We start from the raw sequence: 21193 nt of genomic DNA on the forward strand, positions 1-21193 counted from the left end.
TAATTAAAATAAAATACAGATTTTGTGGGATTTCGATCAGATAAATGCAGCAATTACAGCTAAACTTAAGAGAAATTATGTACTATATTTTTTACTCCAGGACTAGAAATGAACATGATTTACTTAAAAAAAAATGGTGAGCATAGCAACAAGGTAAATGGTGTGTTGTGAAGCATTTAAACTGAGATATGGCGTGGTATAGAAAAAATTATCTTTAGGTAAAATATTAATCAACTATTTTTATCTTTTTTGTATTTTAGCAAAATGAAATATTTATAACTTGCTCTGTAAACTATAAAACCATACACGGAAAGCATCTTTTATTTTCAGAGTATAAGAAAAAATGAGAAGTAGAAATTCAAATTGGCACATTTCATAATTTATTTTGAAGATTTAATTATCAAGTATACTTTTATCTGGTAATGAAAAGAATAAATAACTATGATATATTGAGAAAAACAGAAGTGAGTCAAGCAGAAACCCCCTTGAAGTGACACAGTTGATCATTGATAAATATTTCCTATTTACTGATATGACCACAACATATTTTGTCTCTAATAATTAAGTCTCTGATGTTTTTAAAATCTTAAAATGTTTTTTAAAATAATGTGATTATGTAATGTAACTAAGTAATTTTTTAAAACCAAACTTCCAGAGTCATGGCCGCTGAGCCTGCGCATCCAGAGCCTGAACTCTGCAACAGGAGACGCCACAACAGTGAGAGGCCCACGTACCGCAATAAAAAAAAACCCAAACTTCCAGAATTTATAAAGACAAATGAATATTCTCTCCTTTAAAATTTACATATTAATTTAAAAAGCTGTCGTTTCTCAAAACATTTTTTTGAAGTATTTTATTTGGAATTGCTTTGCAGTTGTGTTGCATTTTCTCTTAAACACTCTCTGAAATTGAGGACTTCTTTAAGGTTGTATGCAGCATGCAGCCCCAGGCCATCATTCAGTACTACTGCAGCAACTAGAAAACACTGGACAAAAAATTAAAATCGTACTTTTAAAGACATTGGAGAACTGTGAAATCATCAAGGACTGTATTAACTAAAATTCCTAAGAGGAAAGAGCCCTTTATAGATGAGCTGAGATCACTGGTAATTTTCTTCCCCAGGGGTATTTGCTATTTCTAGGGACAGACTGATAATTCATCACTGGCACAGGACTCTACTGGAGGAAAGAAACTGTTGGAGGTCTTGACAAACACGTGGGCAGATGTGAAGTATTGACATTTAGAGGAGCTCCAAATGCATGGCTAGTTTTCCCAAATTTTCTCCAAATGCATGGGGCATTGGCTGAGTCTTGCTGTGGGGAAGGATGCTGGGGATGGACTGTGGAGGCAGGATGTTAGGAGGCCATGTCCTGCTAGAGGAATACTCATACAACAGGTCTCCTCAGTTTAAGTGTAGAGGAGAGAGACATGCAAGGAACTTGGCAAACCAAATCAGATATGAAGTTCACTTAAACTGCACCTGCAACCTATTTTCAGTTATTGGATGAAGGAAATCAGACCCCAGTGGTGGAAAGGGCAAACTCTTTGAGGCAAAATCTGATCTGAAGTCTGTATTGTTCTTGTATACATAATGACTAGCATGCAGTTAAAAGTTACAAGAAATACAAAGAAATAGGAAAATGACTGATAATCAAAAGAACAAATAGAAAATAGAAGCAAATCCCAAGATGATCCATGTGTTGTAATTAGTAGTCAAAGATTTTAACATAATTTAAGTGTTTTGAGAAAAAAGAAAAGATTGGGGCTTCCCTGGTGGCGCAGTGGTTGAGAGTCCGCCTGCCGATGCAGGGGACACAGGTTCGTGCCCCGGTCCGGGAAGATCCCACATTCTGCAGAGCGGCTGGGCCCGTGAGCCAAGGCCGCTGAGCCTGCGTGTCCGGAGCCTGTGCTCCGCAACAGGAGAGGCCACAACAGTGAGAGGCCCATGTACCGCAAAAAAAAAAAAAAAAAGAAAAGAAAAGGTTGGATTAAATGGATGAAAAATCAGAAAATCTTGACAGAGAATTGGAATCTGTAATTAAGAAGAGTCATATAGATATTCTATAACTGAAATATTTTTGACATTAACTTATTGGGTGGGCTTGGTCACAAGTTAAACACAGGATTAATGAACTAGTGAGAAGATAGAATTAGTGAACATGTAGAAAGGTCAATAGAAAAATATCCAAACTGAAGCACAGAAGAGGAAGAAAAATGGAAAACAAAAAATATGTAAGAGTTACGAGGGACACAGGCAAATAGGTAAAATCAAATATAATTGAAGTCTTAGAAGGGGCAGGGGAAGAGAATGGAGCAAAAGTAATATTTAAAGACATAGTAGCTGAGAATGTAAAGCTGTTGTAAAGTTATTAAGACAATGTGGTAATTAGAGTAGATTAGTAGACTAAGAGCAATAGAGTTGAGAAAAATACCTACATATATATGGTCACCTGATTTATGATCCAGGCATCCCTGCAGATCAGTGGGGAAAGGCTGGTTTTTTCAATAAATGGTGCAGAGGCAATTAAATATCTGTATGAAGGAAAAAAAAACCAAAAAAGAACCAAGAGCTCTACCTCAAATCATATGCAAAAAAGTAATTCAGGTAAATCATATGCAAAAAATGTAAATGTGAAAACAGAACAGTTTCCTTCTGGAAGAAAACTTAGGGAATAGCTTCATCTCCTTAGAGTAGGCAAAGATTTCTTAAATAGAATGCCAAAGGACTAAAAATTTATCAGTGGGACATCATTAAAACCGACAGCTTTTGTTCATCAAAAGTCTCCATTATGTTTCTGGAAGAAAATATAGGGTAATATCGCTTTGACCTTCATGAAGGCAAAATTTCTTAGTACACATAAAGCTGTAAACATAAAAGAAAAAAAGGTATAAAATGAATGTCATCAAATTTAAAACTTAAAATCTTTTCAAAAGACTTCATTAAGAAAATGAAAAGACAAGGCATCGACTGGAAGAAAATATTTGCAGTACGTATATCTGATATAGGACTTGTTTCAGAATATACAAAGAATTTTTACAAACCAAGAATTTTAAAAGTCCAGTTTTTAAAATCTGGCCCAAAACTTGAAAAGACAATTCAGAAAAGAAGGTAAATGGTCAGTAAGCACATGTAAAGGGATTCAACATCCTTTATCCTCAGGGAAGTGCAAATATCATTTCATTCCTACTCAAATCACTAAAATTTAAAAGACTGATCATGCCAAATGTGGAACATCAAGATGCTTATACATTGCTGGTAGGAGTATAAAATGGCACATCATCTTTGGAAAACCATTCAGCAGTTTCTTTTAAAGTTAAACCCTATGACTCAGCGTTTAAACTTCCAGATATACACTCAAGAGAAGTGAGTACATGTGTCCACCTGAAGATATGTGCAAAAATGTTTATAGTAGCATTCTTCATAATAGCCTCCAAACTGGCAACAACCCAAATGTCCATCAAGAGGGAGAATAAAGGATAAATCAGTTGAGGTGCATTCATACAGTGGATAACTACATAGCATTAAAAAAAAAAATAGCTGATACATGCAACAGCATAAATAAATCTCATAGAAATTTTGGTGAGCAAAAAACGTGAGACACAAAAGACTGTATACGGTATGATTTCATTTATATGCAGTTCACAAGCATGCCAACTAATAGATACAGAATTCAGAATACTGGTTACCTCTGGGGAGTGAATATTGATTGGTAAGGGGCAAAAGGGAACCTTCTGAGATGCTGGAAATGTTCTGTGTCTTCCCTGGGTAGTGATTACATGGATACTTAGATTACATCAGAAACTTAATATTGGTGTACTTTTCATATGTATGTTGTATCTCAGTAAAGCAGAAAAAAAATTAGGGCTAATTTTTATCATGGAATAGCCATAAACTATTCACAACAAAGTAGTGAGTAATGTAGTCATGCTGGATGATGTCATCTTGAGGGAAGGTAACTGGATCTAACTATGAATTAATGTGTGCATTTTTTTTCTTTTTTTGGTGAGGTTCATAACTCAGAATGTACAAAAATTTAATGGAACATATTGGAATGAGTAGCTTCCAAGGTGGCTGCTTTGAAAGTCTTAAAAAAAATTTTTTTAAACCTTAAATTTCAATAGTTTTATTTATTTTTGTGGTTAGAACTTTTATCAACAGACTTCTAACCACATGCACAGAAACTTTAAAAAAAAACATATTACAAGCTGTGCATATATACTGTTTATAAAAATTAGGAAATATGGGCAAACAAAAAGAGATATCAAAATCACCCATTTAAATAATGTTTTTAATACCAGCAGTAACCTTTGATAATGTGTATATTTTTCTCTCTGTGCATTTTATGCAGGCATGCATTTAATGGGATCGTATTTTGAAGCATGCTTTTTAATTTAATATAGTCATCTTTTTATGTCACTAAATATTTTATAATATTTTCATAGTTCTATAATATTCCACTGTATGGCTAATGCCATAAGTTTATTTAATCCTTTATTGTTGGACATGCAGGTTTACATAGCCTTTTAATTTCTATTGTTGGTGTTATTTTAATTTTTCTTTATTATTTTTTAACGTTTTTTAAAAACTGTTAATGTGCCATTAGTTTTGAAAAATCAGGTATATGTCCAATGAGATGCCAAGGATTTCTTTTTCTTGTTGTTTTTGAACTCTTAAGTACTTGTACCTTTTCTAAAAACAATATTTTTTTGTAATACCTGTTGTTTTAAAATTAGGAAACCAAAAACAAGCAAAAAATTTGCTTGCAATTCTAACTTCCATAGAATGCTACTGCGAACTCTTGATGATAGGCTATGAAGAATAATCTTGTATAAAGAGAGACCTGATCAGAGCTGTGTTTTAAAAGGCTTACTCTGATAGTTCTGTGCAAGGTAGGACCATTTAGGAGTTTATTTTAGTAGTTTTGAGGTTAATAACCAGGATAGTGACAGTAAGAATAGAAAAGAGATGGCTATAAGAGAGATAATAGAGCTAGAATACAGAATTTGATAACTGATTGGGAAGATGAAGGAGGGGATGCTGAGGATTTGAGCCTGGCGGTACAAAAGAAGGCTATTGCCATTTAACTGAAGGAATACAAGGCGAAGAACAGGTTTTAGGGGCACAAAATGATAGTTCGGACATTTACATGTGCAGTGCATATCATCCAGATGCACTGGATGTAAAGCATCTATCAGTTATACTGGGAAAGTGAGTCCGAAATTTGCAAGTGAGGTTAGGATTAGACATATAATTGGAAGTCATTTGAGAAAGGCAGTTGTTGAATTGTGAGACTGGGGATTATAAGAAATAGGGATAAGATTAAAGGATCATTGAAAGACTACAAGCAGCAGTGGATGGAAGGAGAATTGGGATCCTAAACACTGCAGGTAGCCTACAGTGGTAATCTCAAACTTTATGGAAGAGATGGTGTCCTGATGTTTATACCAAATGTTTTAGAGTAATCTACATTCATTCGAGCAAGGCATCCCTGTGCAAATTTATTTCCTATCCCACAGTTGTGATACACTCTGACATAATTTCTGAACGTGGATATCTGTCACCTCCACGTTCCCACGTCTACTTATCTAAGCCTTTTAACCTCCAACATGGTCTATTATTTGAAGGTCAGATCTTAAGGTCACAGGCTATTTCTTGTTGTTAACATAGGGATTCTTTTATTAATGCTTATAATGTCACTGTCAAGGTAAAGCAGTGAAGTTGTCTTTGCTACATTTACTCACTTTTTGACAGATTTCCTTTTCAATCTATTTATGGATCATTTTTCATATAGAGGAACACTGCCCATAGCTATAAGATTGTAAATGTTCAAATACACTGTTTTGCATTTGGAAACCTAGTTGGCCAACAAAAGATTTTGCTGTGAACTAGAATGGGATGCCTCAGAATATATAAAATGTAAATGTATATAAATTACAGAAAAACTAATAGAAGATGAAAGTTCCCAACCTTCTTTGACAAAAATTTATCAACAGAAGGATTTAGATGGGAAAGGAAATAATGGATCAAAAGTCAGGAGACAGTGAGCATACAGTCACTTAACTATCTGCTGATTATAAATCAGTGTACTAGTAGAATGTACATAAATGTAGTATATAAAAGCTTGCTGTTTATTGGGGTGTTAAATAAAACAGCATACTGTGTTAATCTGGTGTTTTTCATGGCCATGTTGGTATAAGCTTAAGAGACATGGATTTTAAACACATAACTAGCTTTTATGCCTCGGGCAAGTCTTTGAGTCTCAGTTGATCTCTGAAAGATGAGAATGATCCACTTTGCTATATTATTTCAGAAGTGCAGATAATATATCTTAACTATTCCATATATATAGTATATTGCATGGAGACCACCCATAATCACCATTATCACAAAATATCACTGTTGTTGGGCTATAATTTATTATTCATAATTAGCAATAGGTAACATATGTAGAGTACTTTACAATTTATGATACGTTTTCAGATAACCTGAAATCACTTTGTTCCCCAAGCAGACCTAAATGCCGAGAAATGTAGAAGCATGTCTTCAAAAAGTTATTTAGGGGACTTCCCTGGTGGCACAGTAGTTAAGAATCTGCCTGCCAATGCAGGGGACACGGGTTTGATCTCTGGTCCAGGAAGATCCCACATGCCATGGAGCAACTAAGCCCATGAGCCACAACTACTGAGCCTGTGCTCTGGAGCCCATGAGCCACAACTACTGAGCCTGCACGTCACAACTACTGAGCCTGCGTGCCTAGAGCCCATCTCTGCAACAAGAGAAGCCACCGCAATGAGAACCCACACGCAGCAACGAACACCCAATGCAGCCAAAAAATTTTTTAAAAATTAAGTTGATACTATTAAAAAAAATTACTTAGAATTTTGTCATGTTAATATATTGTGTTCTTTTTTACAGGAAGTACTTAAACAACTACAAGGAAGTATTGAAGATGAAGCTATGGCTTCGTCTGGACAGATTGATTTATTAGAGCGTCTCAAAGGTAGATTTATTTATTTATTTATTTATTTATTTAACATCTTTATTGGGAGTATAATTGCTTTACAGTGGTGTGTTAGTTTCTGCTTTATAACAAAGTGAATCAGCTATACATATATCAAAGGTAGATTTTTAAAAAGTGTTTTAAAGTAATTTTTTTAAGCTCTAGTTGTCAGCTTTAGGTGTATATACCCAAGTACAGCTTCTCTTGTTTAGAATGTTGGTATTGGGTTTTCTTGGCTTTGAATAAACTATTTTAGATTCCTTCCTTGATAATTTTCAGCTCTTTCTAAAACTCATTGCTGTTCCACTAGTCACTAAATAGGCCTTTAATAAGCTGTATGCTACAAACTGGGCCCACTGCTTCATTTGAAGGAGTCAGTGACCTTCTTTGTTCCGTCCAGGATAGAAGTGCTTTATCTTCATACATATGGCCTGATTTTTCGTGGGACTGTTTCTCTTATAGAACCAGGAGTCAATGAATTTCTCTGAGCATCAGCATTTGTGATAAGGATTTCTTCTGTTTCCTATATAAATTTGCTGCTCAATAGCTGCCATAATTTAGTACTCCTACAGGCTTTATGTAATATATATAATGTATTATCAATTATTACAAAATGGCTTAAAATCAGAGGGCTAAAATATGAACCAAAGATTTCATTTTTAAAAGATAGAACCGCCAGGAGGTGCTGAGGAGGGAGTCACAGGGTGGCTCAGTGTGCTGTGTGTAAAGTTTTCTCCGCGGGGGGCTGGATTCACCTGACAAGTTATCTCTGGAGTTCAAGTTTGAGTTGAAACCAGCCTCAAGTTTCACCTGTCCTCACTGACCCATGGATTTCTGTGTGACCAGCTGTGTGGCTTACAGGCTCTAGGTGCTCCAACCAAGTGTCAGGGCTGTGCCTCTGAGGTGAGAGAGCTAAGTTCAGGACATTGGTCCACAAAAGACATCCCAGCTCCACATAATATCAAACGGCAAAAATCTCCCAGAGATCTCCATCACCATACGAGGGAATCCCCATAAGGTCAACAGCTGATCTTTCAGCAGAAATTCTGTAAGCCAGAAGTGAGTGGCAGGACATATTTAAAGTGATGAAAGGGAAAAACCTACAACCAAGATTACTCTACCCAGCAAGGATCTCATTCAGATTGGACAGAGAAATTAAAACCTTTACAGACAAGCAAAAGCTAAGAGAATTCAGCACCACCAAACCAGCTTTACAACAACTGCTAAAGGAACTTCTCTAGGCAGGAAACACAAGAGAAGGAAAATACCTACAATAACAAACCCAAAACAATTAAGAAAATGGTAATAGGAACATACATATCGATAATTACCTTAAATGTAAATGGATTAAATGCTCCAACCAAAAGACATAGACTGGCTGAATGGATACAAAAACAAGACCCATATATATGCTGTCTACAAGAGACCCACTTCAGACCTAGAGACACATACAGACTGAAAATGAGGGGATGGAAAAAGATATTCCATGCAAATGGAAATCAGAAGAAAGCTGGAATGGCAATTCTCATATCAGACAAAATAAACTTTAAAGCAAAGACTGTTTATTACAAGAGACAAAGAAGGACACTACATAATGATTAAGGGATCAATCCAAGAAGAAGATACAACAGTTGTAAATATTTATGCAGCCAGCATAGGAACACCTCAATACATAAGGCAAGTACTGACAGCCATAAAAGAGGAAATCGACAGTAACACAATCATAGTAGGGGACTTTAACAGCCCACTTTCACCAATGGACAGATCATCCAAAGCGAAAATAAATAAGGACGCACAAGCTTTAAATGACACATTAAATAAGATGGACTTAATTGATATTTATAGGACATTCCATCCAAAAACAACAGAATACACTTTCCCTTTTTTTTTTTTTTTTATTGCGGTACGCAGGCCATTCACTGTTCTGGCCTCTCGTGTTGCGGAGCACGGGCTCCGGACACACAGGCTCAGCGGCCATGGCTCACAGGCCCAGCCGCTCCGCAGCATGTGGGATCTTCCCGGACTGGGGCACGAACCCATGTCCCCTGCATCGGCAAGAAGACTCTCAACCACTGCGCCACCAGGGAAGCCCAGAATACACTTTCTTCTCAAGTGCTCATGGAACATTCTCCAGGATAGAGTATATCTTGGGTCACAAATCAAGCCTTGGTAAATTTAACAAAATTAAACTCGTATCAAGTATCTTTTCTGACCACAATGCTATAAGACTAGATATCGATTACAGGAAAATATCTGTAAAAAATACAAACACATGGAGGCTAAACAATACACTACTTAATAACCAAGAGACCACTGAAGAAATCAAAGAGGAAGTCAAAAAACACCTAGAAACAAATGACAAAACACAATGACCCCAAAGCTATGGGATGCAGCAAAAACAATTATAAGAGGGAAGTTTGTAGCAATACAATCCTACCTTAAGAAACAAGAAACATCTCAAATAAACAACCTAACCTTACACCTAAAGCAATTAGAGAAAGAAGAACAAAAAGACGCCAAAATTAGCAGAAGGAAAGAAATCATAAAGATCAGATCAGAAATAAATGAAAAGGAAAAGAAGGAAACAGTAGCAAAGATCAATAAAACTAAAAGCTGGTTCTTTGAGAAGCTAAACAAAATTGATAAACCATTAGCCAGACTCATCAAGAAAAAAAGGGAGAAGACTCAAATCAATAGAATTAGAAATGAAAAAGGAGAAGTAATAACTGGCACTGCAGAAATACAAAGGATCATGAGAGATTACGACAAGCAACTATATGCCAATAAAATGGACAACTTGGAAGAAATGGACAAATTCTTAGAAATGCACAACTTTCCAAGACTGAACCAGGAAGAAATAGAAAATATGAACAGAACAATCACAAGCACTGAAATTGAAACAGTGATTAAAAATCTTCCAACAAACAAAAGCCCCGGACCAGATGGCTTCACAGGCGAATTCTATCAAACATTTAGAGAAGAGCTAACACCTATCCTTCTCAAACTCTTCCAAAGTATAGCAGATGGAGGAACACTCCCAAACGCATTCTGCAAGGCCACCATCACCCTGATACCAAAACCAGACAAAGATGTCACAAAGAAACAAAATTGCAGGCCAATATCACTGATGAACATAGATGCAAAAATCCTCAACAAAATACTAGCAAACGGAATCCAGCAGCACAGTAAATGGTCATACACCATGATAAGTTGGGGTTTATCTCAGAAGTGAAAGGATTCTTCAATATATGCAAATCAAGCAATGTGATACACCATATTAACAAATTGAAGGAGAAAAACCATATCATCTCAATAGATGCAGAGAAAGCTTTCGACAAAATTCAACACCCGTTTATGATAAAAACCCTCCAGAAAGTAGGCATAGAGGGAACTTACCTCAACATAATAAACGCCATATATGACAAACCCACAGCCAGCATTGTTCTCAGTGGTGAGAAACTGAAACCGTTTCCACTAAGATCAGGAACAAGACAAAGTTGCCCACTCTCACCACTATTATTCAACATAGTTTTGGAAGTTTTAGCCACAGCAGTCAGAGAAGAAAAAGAAATAAAAGGAATCCAAATCAGAAAAGAAGAAGGAAAGCTGTCACTGTTTGCAGATGACATGATACTATACATAGAGAATCCAAAAGATGCTACCAGAAAACTGCTAGAGCTAATCAATGAATTTTGGTAAAGTAGCAGGATACATACTTAATGCACAGAAATCTCTTGCATTCCTATACACTAATGATGAAAAATCTGACAGTGAAATTAAGAAAACACTCCCATTTACCACTGCAAGAAAAAGAATAAAATACCTAGGAATAAACCTACCTAAGGAGACAAAAGGCCTGTATGCAGAAAATTATAAGGCACTGATGAAAGAAATTAAAGATGATACAAACAGATGGAGAGATATACCATGTTCTTGGATTGGAGTAATCAACATTGTGAAAATGACTATACTACCCAAAGCAATCCACAGATTCAATGCAATCCCTATCAAACTACCACTGGCATTTTACACAGAGCTAGAACAAAAAATTTCGCAAAGTGTATGGAGACACAAAAGACACCAAATAGCCAAAGCAATCTTGAGAAAGATAAATGGAGCTGGAGGAATCAGGTTCCCGGGCTTCAGACTATACTACAAAGTTACAGTAATCAAAACAGTATGGTACTGGCACAAAAACAGAAATATAGATCAATGGAACAGGATAGAAAGCCCACAGTTAAACCCACGCACATATAGTCAAAATACCCTATACTAACACATATATATGGAATCTAAGGGAAAAAAAGGTCATGAAGAACCTAGGGGTAAGTCGGAAATAAAGACACAAACCTACTAGAGAATGGAGTTGAGGATATGGGGAGCGGGAAGGGTAAGCTGTGACAGAGAGAGTGGCATGGACATATATACACTACCAAACGTAAAATAGATAGCTCGTGGGAAGCAGCCACATAGCACAGGGAGATCAGCTAGGTGGTTTGTGACCACCTAGAGGGGTGGGATAGGGAGGGTGGGAGGGAGGGAGACGCAAGAGGGAAGAGATATGGGAACATATATATATGTATAACTGATTCACTTTGTTATAAAGCACAAACTAACACACCATTGTAAAGCAATTATACTCCAATAAAGATGTTAAAAAAAATACCGTATGCTAACATACATATATGGAATTTAAAAAAAAAGATCTGAAGAACTTAGGGGCGAGACGGCAATAAAGACACAGACCAACTAGAGAATGGACTTGAAGATATGGGGAGGGGGAAGGGTAATCTGGGACAAAGTGAGAGAGTGGCATGGACACATATACACTACCAAATGTAAAATAGATAGCTGGTGGGAAGCAGCCGCATAGCACAGGGAGATCATCTCAGTGCTTTGTGACCACATAGCGAGGGTGGGAGGGGGACGCAAGAGGGAAGAGATATGGGGATATATGTATATGTATAGCTGATTCACTTTGTTATAAAGCAGACCCTAGCACACCATTGTAAAGCAATTATACTCCAATAAAGATTTTAAAAAATGAAAAGATAATATAATTGCATTAGCAGTATTTTAGAGCACTTAAAGCAATTGTTTTATGAAAACTTGTCTGTATTTTATTTAGAACTTAACTTAGATAGCAGTAATTTTCCTGGAGTGAAACTACGGTCAAAAATGTCCCTCCGTTCTTACGGAAGCCGAGAAGGATCTGTATCTAGTCGTTCAGGAGAGTGCAGTCCTGTTCCTATGGGTTCATTTCCGAGAAGAGGGTTTGTAAATGGAAGCAGAGAAAATACCGGTTATTTAGAAGAACTTGAAAAAGAGAGGTAACTTTTCTTCATTAAATGGTAAACTTGTATGCTCCAATTTTTGCTAGTATTTTGTCATTTTTTAATGATACAAGATAGGAATTATGAAGCGTGTATGGTGGATGATCACAAACAGAGAGCATTGTGCATTTATTATCTCAAAAACAGTATGTTATTGATTGTACTTACCTTAAATCAAAAAAATGTAAAGGAGGCAATTTCTTGGGATTCTGAACTTCTGCTTCGTCACTTAAATACTCACACGCTCTGTACATTGAGTAATACACATGATCACAATAGTTATATCTGGCTAAAATATGTAACTGATTTTTAATTGAATTTCTGGTTATCTTTTGAAATGAATTAAATAACTACTAGATCCAGTATAAGATGACTGTTTCCATTATTAAAGGCCTATCACAAGTGGCCACAAATGAAACATTTTTTAATTTATCAGTTTCCAAGTCTAAAAAACATTACTTGACATAGAATAAGTTCTGGTTTCTCAGAGCTAGCATATTAATTCTTTTCTTCTTGAAGTTAAAATCATCTCACTACGAGTATCAGAATATATATCGTTATTAGGAACTTTGTCAGGTGTTTTGTACCTTCTAAAAACGTATAAATTTCTTTATGTGTGATAAATACCATATTATATTTATATTCCTAAAAGTTGTATTAGACTTTCAAGAAATATTCAAATGTATAAATGTTACATATTACCTCTGGGACCTTGGTCAAGTCACTAAATTTTTGTGTCATTCCCTTCTGTAAAATAGGGATATGATTCTACCTTGTGGAGTTATGAAAAATGAATATTAATATATGGAAAATGCCTAGCATATCTCACTGAGAGGCAAAAGACCTTTTACTACTTTCCCTCTGGTTTCAGGTTTGTCCATCTCTAAAAATAGGGATAATCATCTGGACCAGAAATAGTGTTAAGCTTTCTTTACTCTTCTTAGTTTACATGAGTCTCTGTTTCATACCTTGAATCGCGACTGTTTCTGAGAGTCTAGGAAACACTATCCTGAAAAATAAGAAGCTCATAACTAGGGTGTACAATCTTCCATCTCTTTGTCCCCTTTGAGCTCTGCTAAGAGGAATGTGAGCATACTGACTTTCCTAGGAACTTTGCTTCATGTAGATAAAAGTCTAATTTTATTAGCAGAGAGAGAGGGGGGAGAGTATGTGTGTAGTTCTGATATATCTTGTGTCCTCTTAGTTTTCACTGTGTTTGGAGGTAAATTTAGTTTTTGTTTATGTGACAAAACCTTTATTTTGCTCTCACACCTGATAGTTTGGATAGGTCTAGGCTCAAACTTATTTTCCTTCTTCATAATCAATGTCACTGATGAAAAATTTGTTACCGGTCTGATTCACATTCCTTTCCGGGGAACCATTTTTCTTCTTTTGAAGCTTTCAGAATGCCTTGGGATATGTGTTTTCTTGATTCATCATGCTGTATACTCACTGTGCCCTTTTTCTCTGGAAATGTATTTTCTTCAGCTTTTGAAAATTCTGTTATTTCTTTGATGATTTTTCTCCCTCTGTTTTTCTATTCTTTCTTTCTAGATATCCCTTAAGTCATAGATCAACTATCTCTGTGTCTCTTTTTTTTTTTCTTGTTTTCTGTATTGCCCAAGATAATTGAGATAAGTGTTAGAAAGTAGTCAAGCCAGGACTCAAACCCAGGTCCATAACCTTTTTGAACTTCAGTTTTCCAGTCTGTAAAATTAGCATAAGAATAACTACTAGGGCTTCCCTGGTAGCGCAATGGTTGAGAGTCCGCTTGCCGATTCAGGGGACATGGGTTCATGCCCTGGTCCGGGAGGATCCCACATGCCACGGAGCGGCTGGGCCCGTGGGCCATGGCTGCTGAGCCTGCGCGTCCAGAGCCTGTGCTCCGCAACGGGAGAGGCCACAGCAGTGAGAGGCCCACGTATCGCAAAAAAAAAAAAAGAAGAATAACTACCTTAAAAGATGTTGTGAGGATAAAATTCGATTTTTAAAAAAGTACTTAGCACTATGTCTGATACACTCAATAGGCAGCTATTGTCACATTAGCCATTAATACATTTAACAAATATTTAAGTGCATAATACATGTGTCATGCTCTTCTAGATGATCTTGAATTAGCTAGAGGACTAAGAAGACATGAGATTTACATTTTAAAGAAGACTCTTGACAGTCACTAAATAAGCCATTAGTACACCAAACAAACCACAGAGACCCACCAGCTTCTGGGTCTGGACCTTGTTTCAGTGTTGAGTCTTAAGCACTGTTGTGTAGGTTACAAGATCAGCTACTCTCAACTAACCACTTGTTATCATGCTGGCTCAAGACTTGGTAACTTTTGCTTCCCCAGAGCATTTTGCCACAGTTCAATCTTAAACTTGAGAGTAACAACTTGTCCCTCTTCTCCTTAACATTTTCCTCACTCCACGGCCATCACTAACATTAGCCTATCCATTTAAGCACTTTTAGCACCCAAATCTTATTTAAATAAGCCTATTTATTGGAGAGTAATCAGAGGAAATAGCATCTCCATCTATCCCTTATTTCCCCACCTTAGTCCTGGTAGGTCCTACAGGTACTCACCAGGGAACATTGAAAAATAGAATCAGATCTCATTTTTATTTCAGTTTTAGTATCCAGCCTGTGAAAGAGATTCAAGATTTCTACATTGCTTTCTCCTGGTTCTTTCATCAAAAATGGAAGGGAGGGGACAGCTTCTCATTGGTTAGCACACCTCCCCCACCCCAGGTTGTTAAATCATAACCAGGGCCTGGCTTCCTTCCCATGGATTCCCTCACTACTGAGGTTGCCACATCAAAAGTGAAGGCTTATTTCTTATTTTTTAAATTGCTTCTCAGTAAAGGAAAGGGAATTTTAGCAAGAATAGAACCTTCCACATACTCACATGCATACATATTCTTCAAGAAAATATAATCAAATAGAATTTTAAAGTAACAGTGTCAGAGTGGGGAACAACTCTGTGTAGGAGCAAACCCCAGAAGCCATAATAAAAAATATCCTCAGGTCTGACTACGGGAAAATTAAAATTTTCTACATGGCAAAAACATAGTGAAAAAACAAGTGTAAACTGAGAAAAAAATATTTATAACTGACAAAGTGCTATCATTCTTAACATAGAAGAGGTCCTATAAATAAGAAAAAGTCACAGAAATGGAAATACAAATGGATTTTAAACTTGAAAAAATACTTAACCTTACTCATACTAATAGAAATCAAATTATAACCATAGTGATGTACCATTTCTTAAAATCCTAGGTATGTAAAAATTCTTTAAACATTTGATAAAATGTTTGCATTGGTGAAGGTGGCAAGAGCATAAATAGGTACAATACCTAATAAGGGCAATAATTTTAAAATTTACATACCCTAGGAATTTATCTTCTGTACATGCTTGCACATTTGTGAAATGAACTTATGTATAAGGATATTCAGTGCAGCATTGTTTGTAATAGCAAAAGATTAGAAAGATCCTAAATGCTCTCCAACATAGAACCAGTTATAGTTTATCCCTGTCTTTGCAGCTAGCAAAAAACACATAGGACCTTCTTATGTTCTGATAGAGTGATCTCCAAGATATTTTTAAGTGGGAAAAAAAAAGTTATAGGACAACACATATAAAAATATGCTACTATTTATGTTTTAAAAATGTACATGTAATTATATATATATATATATCCTTGCATTTTTATAGAGTATCTCTGGAAATAATATACACGAGAGTGATAATAGTGGTCGCTTTGGGAAAGAGCCACATGAAAGGAGATAGATCATATACTTCTTGTACCTACCAATTTTTTCCCATTAACACTCTTATTTTACATTTATCTTTATAATGGTCAGATATGGAGTATCTTGATATAGATTGTTATTGAGGATATCATCGATTAGGTTGTGAGGAATTATATAACAAATTCATCTTCAAATTCCAAACTAAGAAAGCGTTTCTCTCCCTCAGAATAATTTCCTCTTATTACACAGTGACAATATATTTCTTACTGTTTTAACTGCTGAGAAGCTGAAAGCTACATCTATGTCCAATGCAGTAGTTCCCCGTACTCTAGGTTTGTTTTTTGCATAATTACTGCTTTTCTTTACTCCTTTATTATACTTTTTATTCTTGTATTAAGTCCCACCTTCAAAAATCCAAAATTAATAAAATTTTCATTTATTCATTATACTTTAAATAGAGAACAGTACAGTTACAGCTTATCAGAACTGCTGTTGTGTGTGCTATATTAGCATTGTGTAAACTTAACTTTTTTTGAAAAACAGATCATTGCTTCTTGCTGACCTTGACAAAGAAGAAAAGGAAAAAGACTGGTATTATGCTCAACTTCAGAATCTCACTAAAAGAATAGATAGTCTTCCTTTAACTGAAAATGTAAGTAACTTGACGAAGTGACTTATTTGTAATATCTAAAAGTATATATAAATTTATAACTGCATTTATAGTTATTTGTAAACAGTAATATGTTTTATCCAACTTTAAACCTAAATATATAATAATGAATTTTGTTTATAAAGATGATAAAACTTCATTACACTCAAGCATATTTATTTTAAGTCCCTTGTTAAGAAAACCTCTTAAGTTTGAATACTAAAGGAGTCAGGGTTCTACTAGGAAACTGGTTTTTTATTCTGTGTGTTCAATTACCAGACGTACTCTGTAGAAATGTTTATTACCATCTGTCTGTTTTTTGAACTGTATTACAGGACTCATGCCAGATAATTTTTGCATTAAAAGTATCTTTGAGATAACTTGTGTCCTATTCAAACGACAGTATCTGGTGGTATGGATCTTAGGGCTTTTTGCAGGTATACTAAATTTGTTTTGCAAATATAACTATGTGAAAAAAAAATAATTTAATTCTGTCAGCCTCTTCCTCCCCACCCACCCTCTCCATGTCAACTATTTTATTCATGGGATGGCACATGTAAGAACATTTCTGAAATACATTAATAACAATAATTTTAAACAAGACTATATTTTAACTGTTATCCATAAATTTTAAAATAATTTTTAAAAAGGGAAAAAATAGGCTAATTAAAATATATCTCCCGCTCTTAGCTTAAATTTTTCATTTTCTTTTCTTTGGTCCCACCTCACGGCTCGTGGGATCTTAGTTCCCTGACCAGGGATCAAACCCAGGCCCTCAACAATGAAAGCGCAGAGTCCTAGCCTCTGGACCACCAGGGAATTCCACACATGCAGCTTTTTTTTTGGCACTATGCGGGCCTCTCACTGCTGTGGCCTCTCCCGCTGCGGAGCACAGGCTCCGGACGCGCAGGCTCGGCAGCCATGGGTCACGGGCCAGCCACTCCGCGGCATGTGGGATCCTCCCGGACCGGGGCACGAACCCACGTCCCCTGCATCGGCAGGCGGACCCTCAACCACTGCGCCACCAGGGAAGCCCCATGCAGCTTTTTATTGGGCATATAGAGCATGAAAAATCTACAGCACTTCCTTAACTCGTCATGGCCCATTATAACTCTGTTACCTATCATTTTGTCTAGTCATATTTTTAGCCTTTATCACCTCTTGGAGCATGTCTTTGCAAGTTTATTTACCTTGTCCTTTTCATCCTTTTTTTATGCCTAGCAGTTACCACAGTACCTGGAATTTTAGTTAAAGGGCAAATAAAATTTTGAATGAATTAACACCCACTCTGTGAAGTACTTTTTTTGGTTTGTTTCAGCTTGGGTTCACATTTGGATTTTTACCAAAAAGTTTGTGTTGTCTCACAATTAATGATTATATTATATAAAAGCTTTTTCTTATTCCATTTTCTTCTTTTTACAAATAGGAAAGTTCTCTCTGTTTAGTCTACATGTATACAACAGTCCGTACCTAAAATTGAGGTATAAACTTAAGGATGATGGACCTGATTCTTGATTATTCTATGTTGTCCACATTACTATTCTAGTTTTTAGTAATTCAAAGTACTACCTCTTCAGAGCAGAAGGATTATAAGGTGACTGAAGATAGGCTTACCCTAACTGGACCGATTATATATTTAATTTAATCTATTTATTTATAAAATATATTTATTTATGGCTGCATTGAGTCTTCGTTGCTGCGCGCAGGCTTTCTCTAGTTCTGGCGAGCAGGGGCTACTCTTTGGTGCACAGGCTTCTCATTGTGGTGGCTTCTCTTGTTGCAGAGCACAGGCTCTAGGCGCGCAGACTTCAGTAGTTGTGGCACACAGGCTCAGTAGTTGTGGCACACAGGCTTAGTTGCTCCACAGCATGTGGGATCTTCCTGGACCAGGGCTCAAACCCATGTCCCCTGCATTGGCAGGCAGATTCTTAACCACTGTGCCACCAGGGAAGTCCCCAATTATATATTTTAAATGAAAGTGTACAATTTAATTAAAGCTGTTTGTGACTATGGGGCAATAAAAGTGTTTCAACTCTGCATTTCACATCAGAGACCCAGTCTGAGCGTAGCACTGATAATCAAGTTTTAGGACTCCTTGGAGTAAAAAATAATTCTCTCATGCACAGTAACTTACATATTTGCTTATTCATTTTCTTTATTGGTACTTATATGCTGTTTTATTTTTACTGATAAACACACAAGATATTAACGTTTCCATTGTATTTGTGGTTTTAGTTTTCCTTACAGACAGATATGACCAGAAGGCAGTTGGAATATGAAGCAAGGCAAATCAGAGTTGCAATGGAAGAACAACTGGGTACTTGCCAGGATATGGAAAAACGAGCACAGGTAACTTATTTATTATTAAACTGTGAAACAGCACTTGCTAGAGATCTATTAAGAATCTAATGAATTACAGCTCTGTTACCATTGATTAAATTTTATTATTAGAGATATGTTAAAATCTGTCTTTACTTTGACACTAGTTCAAAATAAGAATAATTTACCATGACCCTGATACCAAAACCAGACAAAGATGTCACAAAGATCATGCATCTATCACTGATGAACATAGTTGCAAAAATACTCAACAAAATACTAGCAAACAGAATCCAACAGCACATTAAAAGTATCATACACCATGATCAAGTGGGGTTTATCCCAGGAATGCAAGGATTCTCCAATATATGCAAGTCAATCAATGTGATACACCATATTAACAAATTAAAGGAGAAAAACCGTATGATCATCTCAATAGATGCAGAGAAAGCTTTTGACAAAATTCAACATCCAATTATGATAAAAACCCTCCAGAAAGTAGGCATAGAGGGAACATACCTCAACATAATAAAGGCCATATATGACAAACCCACAGCCAGCATCGTCGTCAGTGGTGAAAAACTGAAACCATTTTCACTAAGATCAGGAACAAGGCAAGGTTGCCCACTCTCACCACTGTTATTCAACATAGTTTTGGAAGTTTTAGCCACAGCAGTCAGAGAAGAAAAAGAAATGAAAGGAATCCAAATCAGAAAAGAAGAAGGAAAGCTGTCACTGTTTGCAGATGACATGATACTATACATGCCCAGCCGGTCCACGGCATTTGGGATCTTCCCAGACCTGGGCATGAACCCATGTCCCCTGCATCAGCAGGCGGACTCTCAACCACTGCGCCACCAGGGAAGCCCCACCTTATCTTTGATAAAGGAGGCAAGAATATACAGTGGAGAAAAGACTGCCTCTTCAATAAGTGGTTCTGGGAAAACTGGACAGCTACATGTAAAAGAATGAAATTAGAACACTCCCTAACACCATACACAAAAATAAACACAAAATGGATTAAAGACCTAAAAGTAAAGCCAGACACTATCAAACTCTTAGAGGAAAACATAAGGAGAATACTGTATGACATAAATCACAGCAAGATCCTTTTTGACCCACCCACCTCCTAGAGAAATGGAAATAAAAACAAAAATAAACAAATGGGACCTAATGAAACTTAAAAGCTTTTGCACAGTAAAGGAAACCATAAACAAGACGAAAAGACAACCCTGGAGTGGGAGAATATACTTGCAAATGAAGCAACTGACAAAGGATTAATCTCCAAAACATACAAGCAGCTCATGCAGCTCAATATCAAAAAACAACCCAATCCAAAAATGGGCAGAAGACCTGAATAGACATTTCTCCAAAGAAGATATACAGATTGCCAACAAACACATGAAAGAATGCTCAACATCATTAGAGAAATGCAAATCAAAACTACAATGCGATATCATCTCACACCAGTCAGAATGGTCATCATCAAAAAATCTACAAACCATAAATGCTGGAGAGGGTGTGGGGAAAAGGGAACCCTCTTGCACTGTTGGTGGGAATGTAAATTCATACAGCCACTATGGAGAACAATATGGAGGTTCCTTAAAAAACTAAAAGTAGAACTCTCATATGACCCAGCAATCCCACTACTGTGCATATCCCCTGAGAATACCATAATTCAAAAAGAGTCATGTACCACAATGTTCACTGCAGCTATATTTACAGTAGCCAGGATGTGGAAGCATTCTAAGTGTCCATTGACAGGTGAATGGATAAAGATGTGGCACATATATACAATGGAATATTACTCAGCCATAAAAAGAAACGAAATTGAGTTATTTGTAGTGAGGTGGATGGGCCTCGAGACTGTCATACAGAGTGAAGTAAGTCAGAAAGAGAAAAATAAATACCGTATGCTAACACACATATATGGAATTAAAAAAAAAAGTTCTGAAGAACCTAGGGGCAAGATGGTAATAAAGACACAGACCTACTGGAGAATGGACTTGAGGATATGGGGAGGGGGTAGGGTAATCTGGGACAAAGAGCGTGGTATGGACATATATACACTACCAAATGTAAAATAGCTCATGGGAAGCAGCTGCATAGCGCAAGGAGATCAGCTTGGTGCTTTGTGACCACCT

General features: G+C 36.4%; 1 protein-coding gene across 4 annotated transcripts in view; it reads left to right on the forward strand.

Moving 5' to 3' along the window:
* APC (APC regulator of Wnt signaling pathway) overlaps window positions 1-21193 on the forward strand; it is a 131638-nt gene that overhangs the window by 51113 nt on the left and 59332 nt on the right. For all 4 annotated transcript variants that reach the window (XM_024743328.1, XM_024743329.1, XM_024743330.1 and 1 more), the window contains exons 3-6: window positions 6917-7001; window positions 12130-12331; window positions 16625-16733; window positions 18966-19079. In XM_024743328.1, coding sequence (XP_024599096.1) covers window positions 6917-7001; window positions 12130-12331; window positions 16625-16733; window positions 18966-19079 — 510 coding nt within the window. The remainder of the gene's footprint in view (window positions 1-6916; window positions 7002-12129; window positions 12332-16624; window positions 16734-18965; window positions 19080-21193) is intronic.

Source organism: Neophocaena asiaeorientalis, unplaced genomic scaffold, assembly GCF_003031525.2.
Source record: "Neophocaena asiaeorientalis asiaeorientalis breed wild unplaced genomic scaffold, Neophocaena_asiaeorientalis_V1.1 scaffold26, whole genome shotgun sequence".
NCBI classification, from domain to species: domain Eukaryota; kingdom Metazoa; phylum Chordata; class Mammalia; order Artiodactyla; family Phocoenidae; genus Neophocaena; species Neophocaena asiaeorientalis.